This window comes from Misgurnus anguillicaudatus, chromosome 17 (assembly GCF_027580225.2).
Source record: "Misgurnus anguillicaudatus chromosome 17, ASM2758022v2, whole genome shotgun sequence".
NCBI classification, from domain to species: domain Eukaryota; kingdom Metazoa; phylum Chordata; class Actinopteri; order Cypriniformes; family Cobitidae; genus Misgurnus; species Misgurnus anguillicaudatus.
In genome coordinates this window covers 31,977,079-31,986,014 of record NC_073353.2, presented here as the reverse complement: position 1 = coordinate 31,986,014, position 8,936 = coordinate 31,977,079, and the positions used below count along the sequence as shown (strand labels likewise).

The 8,936-nt window shown below is 37.7% G+C and overlaps 1 protein-coding gene across 1 annotated transcript in view; it reads left to right on the top strand.

Annotated features, from left to right (window-relative positions):
• Nucleotides 1-964: 964 nt before the first annotated feature.
• Nucleotides 965-8,936, top strand: part of erbb4b (erb-b2 receptor tyrosine kinase 4b) — a 438,095-nt gene continuing 430,123 nt past the window's right edge. The window contains exon 1 of the mRNA XM_073854619.1: nucleotides 965-1,336. Within this exon, the coding sequence (XP_073710720.1) occupies nucleotides 1,258-1,336 (79 nt within the window). The 5' untranslated portion in view covers nucleotides 965-1,257. The remainder of the gene's footprint in view (nucleotides 1,337-8,936) is intronic.

Genomic DNA, 8,936 nt, shown 5'->3' with positions numbered 1-8,936 from the left:
AATATGGCAACTACACTCTAAAACATGCCGGGTTATTTTCAACCCAGCACTGGGTCAAAAAGGTACGAACCCAACCCACTGAGTTTTAATTTAACCTTTGCTGTGTTATTTAAACTCAAAATATTTGGTTGTTTAAAACCCATTGTTGGGTCAAATATAAACGATTTCTCAGTTAATTGAACCAAATTGATAATTTTTGACCCTATATTGGGTTGAAAATAACCAAGCTTTTTTTTAAGTGTAAGGTTATCATTTCTGTGATAACTGAATATAAGTAAAATATACATCAAAATTAAAAATTGGGTACAAAATTCTTTTAGCATTGTGGAAAACCACAGATGTCTATTTAATTAAACAAATAAACCAAATTAATTAGTCTGTTGATTCTGCAGTATAGAAGCGCGTGACCTGTCTACTCTACCTAGCTATAGCCTATATGGGCGCGTGTGAAGCATACCAGATGTTTTAAGTATGGGCTGACTGTCCTAATCTTTAATGGCAGGTGTGAAGGTGGAGATCGCAAACTAAAGCACTTATAGTGTCAGATTGTTGGCTGAGTAACCTACTGTATACTACACCACCTTAATAACATTGTACCAACTTTTTCTCTAGAGCTCTACTTACAAACACAACAAACACTAACTTTTTAATCAAAATTCATATTAAAGGAGATTTTTTAACATGCATTGCTTTTTAAACGTAAATCTGTTTATAATTCAAATTTTGTGTATTTTTTGTACTAAATTGCGTCATATTTGAGAAAAAATTTGTTTATCCCTGTCCATGTTTTTGCTTATATTTTATTCTGCAATAAAAAAAAACACGAGACAGGTGTATTCAGAAGCAAGCGCCCGACGAGCCAATCATAAACTTACGCTGAGCTGTGGAGGGAGAGCTCGTGTCTAATTCTACAGACTTTGAGCCAATCAGATTAGCGCAGGGCGGAATGTTGTTCGACGGGGGCGTGTCTCAGGCTGTGTGCCGTAGCAGCGCTGAAGAGCGCGTGAAGAGAGTAATGGCATGAGCTTTGCGTCGGGATCCCGTCAAACCACCGTAACGCGAATTTCTCGCACCTGAACTTTCACAGTTTCCGGAGGACTATTTGACCTATTAAACGGAGCTTCTTGTTGAATTATTTGCATCAGCAGCAGCACTTCACAAGTCACTCCAGAGCACTTGCATACCTGCCTTTCCAAGACATTTAAAATAAAGAGGATATGATATTGGACATGTGAAATACCGGAGGTAACTTAAAAAATGAAGCTGGCGTCTTGTCTGTGTTGCCTCGGCGTTCTTCTCACTTCAGTGGCGGTCCGGCTGAGCCGTTCGCAACAAGGTGAGTAACTACTGACCATCGTCTCGTGCGCAAAGGTGCATGCGTCCTCGTGCACGCACCTGTAAGCTCAATTTACTTTTTGGGTGGATGGATCTTTTGGCTTGCGCAACCATCGAATTTATAAATGTTTATATTGCTCATTCATTAAGTCTGATTTTACAACCTGTAGAGATGCATTTTTGTGATATACTGAGTGTCACTTGTTCTCCATACACAATGGTACGCATTATAGATGTCATGCATTAAGTCTCTATGGGTGTTTGTGTTGTACTAGACTGGCATACAGTTGGAGCAGTGGCACTGATAGCGCAGAATGGCACTGTTGGAGTGGCACTGAATGAAAGGAGCATTCAGTGCTCACTGGACGTTGTTTTGTTATTCTTAGCCCGTACACTGTCTGAGAAAGACTTTAAGCGGTCATTTGTTTCCCTGTGTGGAAAATGTCACTTCTGTTGACGAACCTCTGGCGTGTGTGTGTTGGTGACTGGATGACAGTTTAGTTTTTTGTGAGATTAAAATAATATTGAATTGTACTGTATTAAAAATGACATCATGCATCATTTTTTTCATATTTTGTATTTATTTACCATATTTGCTTTATGGTTTAGATTTATTTTAGCGTTTTATTTGAAAGCACAGTTGTTTGTAAACTCTTGTTTCTTATACAATTTTATGTTGCATTCATGATTTATTTATAAGGTGTTTATGTTTCCAAGGCAATTGGTATTTTAGAACCATAATGCAAGTAAAATTAAGGAAAGATATCCTGTTTTACCACTTAGCTATTAACCTGAATTCATATTTACGCCGAGTCCAGATCTCCACATGGTGGTGGTATGAACCGAGATACTCTGAATCATCTCTCTCTTTCTCTCTATCTCTTTCTCTCTCTCTCTCTCTCTCCCCCCTTCACATTCCCCCCCACACTCTATCTCTCTTTCTCTTACACACATCCATTGATAAATTATAGTCATCGTGGCTAATTTTTAGACGTAGATCCATCAGAATAAGTAAATTCATCAATATAAAAAAGCAGTATCGATTACAGTCGTATAAATGATGCTGTGGCTATCGTTTTTTCCCCATCAAAGTCTGACCTCATTTAAAACATCCACGTAAACTTGTAAAGTAAAAAGCAAGGCATTACGCCGTTTGATTGGTTTTTTTAAAGGTTGAACATAATGTCGGACGTTTCGTTTGTTCTTGTGTATTGTGGGTGTTTTGTGGCCAATAATAGTAATATTTGTATATACAAATAAACCCTGATCAGTAACTACATGTAGCACAAACTGAAAGTGTAAGAAGAGCACGACTTCATCTTTTTGGTTCATTTTTGATCTCAGTGTTTCTGGAAGAGAAAGCGCGCTCCGCTGCGCGCACACACACACACACGCCTAGGGAAGATGCGCTGCGAGACGAGACGCTGATCGGGACATTTTACATGAAATAAGACAAATCAACAACATTCAGTCGGATCTTTGATTTGGATTTTTCAAAGTGAAATATAAATACTGAAGCTTATTTTTTATAGTCTAATAACCTTTCTAAGTTCAATGTGACAGCAGAGGTGTTTAAAAGTGTTGAAGGACGTTAACATATAACTAAAACAACAAACAAATAAAATAACCCAAAATGATAAATAAAAGGGTTTTTATTTTAGCTAAACCTGCATTAAGTCATAATTTTTTGAGAGTGCATGCATGCAAACCTAAATATTCATACAAGTAAAAAAGTTATAAATAAAAAATGTCCCATGTTTAATAAAATATTAAGTTACATCAAAATAACTTATTAAATCAAATACCATAATGTGCTTTGCTGTGTGTCTGAGAGATGTTTGTGCTGAAATCCTGAAGTGGCTTGTTCAGTTAAATGTGGACTTGATGAAAGGTTTGATGATAATGATCCACTTCATATATGACCACTGCAGTTCTAGTATCGGTTATCGTTTCTATCTGTCTAAAGATGGCCCTGAATTTAAATCAGTTCCTGACATTTAGGAAGGAGTTGTGTTAGTGAATAAGAAGAACACAAATATCAGTTTGTTAATCGGGTTAGGTTTGGATTAAGTCCTGACAGTGATTGAAGAGACTGGCTGTTGATGAGAACGAATCGTTGGACAATTAAACTCTCCTCTATCTGATCTATATCCTTTGGCTAGATTTCCAACTACAATAGAGCTGAATAACATTTGAAAGCATTGGAGAAGTGACTGACACGCTCTTAAGAGAATATGCTGAAAATGGTTCTTTGCACTGAATCATTTTTTTTCGTACCTTTTAAAGCTCTTTCCACTACATAAAACCTTTTGGATTACAGAACGAATTTGTGAATGTACCTTTTTAGAAACCTTTATATATAAATAAATAAATAAATAAATGTAAGCGTGTAGTGTCTATAGTGCAAACAGCACCGGAGAAGGTTGTTTGGCTTGTAGCAATTGCAGATACCTTTTAGGTGCTAAATAGCTTTCATTTATATGGTTTATAAAAAGCCCTCTTTCAAAGTGCAGTTGTAAAGAAACAAATCTCATTAAAAGGCCTATTCATGTTAAAAGTTTAATTTAGTACCTAATGGCAAAGCTTTTAGAGTGATTAGGTAGTATTTATTTGTGTAATATCGATTTGTGTGGAAGTAAAAAAGAAGATATTTCTTGGCTCCGTTTTGTCCGGTCTGGCCTCTGAGAACTCATTCAAGATTTTGATTGACAGGGCCCATATGAGGCCAAAGTATCCCACGGGAATCCTCTTTCTTGCCCTACTTTATCATAATGGGTTTTTTTTAGTTTCGCCTAGCATTCTGCAAAAATGTTATCACTTTGTCAAATGCATCTTTAATGGATTTCTGCAATTATGTAGTTTACTGTTGTTTATCTTTATCCATTTAACTCTTTAAGTCTGGGTCTGCTATGACCCGTGTTGTATGTTTACTTCCCTAGACACATCTCAAGTTCACCGTACATTTAAATGTTTACGGGCGAGGAGCCCTATTAACAAAGAAGGGTAAAGTATTTACTTTCATCGCGGCTTTCGGAGACCAACATCTATCGCTCCCTTTTTATTTAGTCAAAGTAAGAGGCCACGGCGCTACAAACGCCTGCCTACACAGCAATAAGCCATTGTCTCACAAAGCCCATTTATTCCATTTCTCTCCACCGTGGTCCAAGAAAGGCAAGCTGACCTCTGAGCTTGTGTGTTTCAATGGGAAGAAAAGCAGCCTTTGATTCTGTTAGTAAGCGCCAACTCCTGCCAAGCGAAGGCGGGTTCCTGCGCGGCATGCATGCTGCTCTCCGTTTCGGCTCCGAGTGTCTCGCTGGATCTGCTCTGACTGACTGTTGCTGTACATGCTTGGGTTAGGAGGAAGGTGCCTTCTCATCCTGACTTACTTTGTAGTGCAGAGAAGCAAAGACTGATGGGAATTAGATACTTCTGAAAACATTTTATGCTTTTGTCGATTTATTTGGCTTGCTATAACTTACTGATTTAACCACCGTTAACAACCAAACCTAAGCGCTTGCCACTGAGACCAACATATGCTTAATATCTTCTTCTAAAAAGTTCCCTAACAAGACTTGTGTTTATTTGTTTTATGCACGTTGTTGCCTTGCATTAGGATACAGAACATGCTGAATCATCTTGAAGTTTTAAATTTCTGGTTTTATGTGTCTCCCCATTTGGGTTTGGAAGTTGAGTCAGCTGGGTTTCAGGAACTTGAAGAAAATGAACAGAACAGAAAATGAATTTTGGGACTGTTTAAAAGGATGTGTATAACCTAAAAAGACTGTATAACATAAGTACCTCATATTTATGCCTGTATTACTTCTCATATGCTACAGTTTCTTTTGTGTTTGTTAACATTAGTTAATTTATTAGCTAACATGAGCTAACAATACACAATACTTCTACAGCATTTATTAATCTTAGTTCATGTTAATCTTAGTCTTCATTTATGAATGCATTATTTAAAGGGGCCATGGCATGAAAATCTGATATTTTCCATGTTTAAGTGCTATGATTGGGTCCTCGGTGCTTATATCAACCTAGAAAATGTGAAAAAGATCAACCCAGTAACTTTTAAGTTTTGGTAAACCATTCTCTACAAGCACATGAAAAAATAGGTAGTTGAAATTTGGCTCTACTTATGATGTCATAAGGAGCTCTTATTATAATAATACCACCCCTTAATCTGCACTATCCAACCACAGCACTACCATTTAGTGCAGAGAAAAGCACAATTGAGTTTTAATTGCAACAAACCACCATCATTGTGATCAGTGTTTGCACTTCATCCGCTCATTTGCATTTTAAAGGACACAACCAAAACGGCACATTTTTGCACACACCTACAAAGTGGCAATTTTAACATGCTATAATAAATTATTTATATTGTATTTTGAGCTAAAACTTTGCATATGTGCTATGGGGACACCAACGATTTATTTGACATCTTAAAAAACTCTTGTGCCATGGCCCCTTTAAATGAAAAGTTGCATATGTACGATGAATTGTATTGGCATTAACTAACTTAACAAATTAATAAATGCTAAAAAACTACATGGCTCATTAATGTTAGCTAATGCATTTACTAATGTTAACAAATGCAGCATTATTGTAGTAAAGCTTAATGTATAAACAATTAATATTATTATCAATATTGTATGTCATGCTCATTCCAAGATTTCTTCGATTAGACCGTTTTTTTTTTTAAACATGCAGGGGTGGTTTCCCGGACAGGGCTTATCATAGTCCCAGACTAAAATACATGTTTATTAATTTAAAAACACATTGTAGTGACATATCAGTGTAACATATATGAATGCAATTGTTTTATCTGAATATGCATACCAGTATTGTTATTTTGTAGTATGTAAAAAATACTTAAATTACTGTCCTAATATAACTAGGCCTAGTCCTGGATTAATCAAAATTTACCCCTTCAGTAATCTGTTGAGCTAAATATTCTTTTGTTTTAAATTTTAACACAACATATTTTTTTTAAATAGCAAAGATGGACACCAAGGTCGTGTTCTTTCCACCCCAGTGTAAATTTAACTATATGGTCATTTAAAGGCGGGTGCACGATTTCTGAAAGCGGGTGTTGACATTTGAAATCACCTAAACAGATACGCCCCTACCCCAATAGAATCTGGACCTTCTTTTGATAGACCCGCCCCACACATACACAACCCAGTCAATGATGTCGATTAGTAGACATGCCCCTTATTGCTGATTGGCTACAAGTGTGTTTTGGTACTCTGCCCCGACTCCCTTTTCCAAAAAGTTTCTCAAAAATTGTGCACCCCGCCTCTAACAATAGTATTAGCGCCTACACCAAGTATGAAATGTCTTTATGAAGCCTAAAGTCAAAGAACTGCACAGATACCTCGCAGTGTTTAAAACGTGCCCTTTTTCCATTCATATGCACATGCCGTGTTTACTATCTTCTATTGGGTTGACACATTACTGAACTGCTGTCAGTATTCATACATGCAGTGTTTGACCATGGGTAAAAGGGCATGACAACTCATGCGTAATTCATAGCGTAAAGTTGTTTGCAGACAAAACATTCACTCTTTTACCGTCTGCAGAGTATCGTATCAGACAGAAGCTCGGCTATTGGCTTTTCTAGGTCAGTTACATGGTAAGTCAGAAGTGCAAATCATTTAACCTCCGACTGCAGAGCCCTGCTGGCTGGGGATGCTTTCTTTTTTATGTTGTATGGCAGTGATTGCCTGTTTGGCTCCTGCTGTTGTCTTGATTCCTATTTTTTATAGGTTTAGTGGTAATGCGTTGAAACGGCAACATCACACTCAAGAGATATAATAAATTGTAATGGTTTTGAACCGACAAAGGCAGACAAACGATGTTTCTATCATAAAGAGTCCCATGAGTTTATATAGGATCTTTTATTAAATTAAAGATATTGGATATAACAAGATTGTGAACTATTATTATTAATAGGGGACAATGCAACACTCAATACGGCCGCTCTATTGACGGAAGTCCCACCTTCTAGTTAAAAGAACCAATCAAGATGGATGATGCCCATTCGGTTTCTTCCATTGGTGAAAAGTGAAGCCGCCAGTGTCCCGATAGGCGCTGACATCTTGGTCTTGGTCTTGAGTCTGCGCAGTAGCAATTTCGGGACCACTCCTGCGCAGTAGTGAGCAGGAAGTAAAGCCGCGAAACCAAGGCCCGCCCTCGCTCTCGCAGAAAGCGCATATCACAGCTGTCAATCATGACGTGCCACCACCGTTTTTACAGCATTAAATGATAAAACTTAAAACAAATATATTTAAAAAAAAAAAAACACTTGAATTGACATCAGGGTGATAAAAAATACAGTAAATGACAGAAACCAGCTTCGGAAAAAAGATAATTGAAGTGTAATTAAATTGTTTAGTTGGACTCAAGTCCCATTGAATAACAGGGGGGAGGCGGGGTTTATGACCTATACTAGGACCAGTCACTGGGGGAGATCGAGAAGTTTTGGCTTCGCTTTTCAGGGCTTGTGCGGCACGCTTGTTCTCAATATGCATTCTTCAGCAATCTTGGGTCCTTGTGTTCTCGCTCTACGTCATCAAACCATCGAAGTTCAATTCCAATTCTCAAGAACGCAAGTACAGAGGATGCATGAAAATGCCGCAGGAGTCATTGCGACAAAACAATTGTAGAGGACAGGTGACCAACGCAAGTGCGTTCTGTGTTCTCACGACCTTTTGAGTTTGTTCTTCTAAGGTCGCCTAGCAAGACCGATCTCCACGAGAACACAAGTCTGTTCTTTGCGTTCTTGGAATTGAGAAACAAAAGTCTTGTGAGGCGCTTGACAACCTGTTCACATGCGCAGTAGCTGATGTGACTTCGATAATTTAGTTTTTAGCGAAATTTAAGCTTAAGAAACAAAAAATTTGTTACAAAAACTCCATTGCTCCATTCAAGTAGGAGGACTTTATTGTTGCATGACTGAAATAACTGCAAACATGTGATTAAATAGCTTTATTACTAAAATAAGTTAGTTTGCCAACTAACAGTTCAAACGAACGGGAGAGATTAATAATAGTCCTCTTTACTTTAAACTGCCAAGTTTGAGAGATTGACAGCTATACAGGCAATAAACAACGCAATGTCAATCAGTCACTAGCTATTGTTTCACGTGAACTTCAGTTCCACCTCTTCGTACTGACAAAATTCATAACATTCAGTTCTCTGACTCATTATACAAAGTGCTATTCACATGTACATGAGCTGCTCAGACGTCCGTAACTATGATGTTTGAGAGCTGCTTTTGTCCCTCATTCCCAAAGCCAAAGACAGGCTTTGTCAGCCTACAATTAAGAACAGCAGAGGGGCTGTTAAGTGCCACTGCAAAGATTTTGTCTGTTTGAGGATATAGAAGGAGAGCGCCAAACATTGGCTTTGATTGACACTGCCAATCGTTTAATACGGAGTCGTCCGGGCTTCTCTTTAAGTCTACTTCAATTCTTTCTTTCAACTTCTTTCATCCGTTTTTGTGTGCGTGCCACAAAGGGAGAAATTAGTATGACAATAGATATAGGCCTAATCTTTGGTAAAACGTGCTCATTACTGCGGAAATAAAAGCA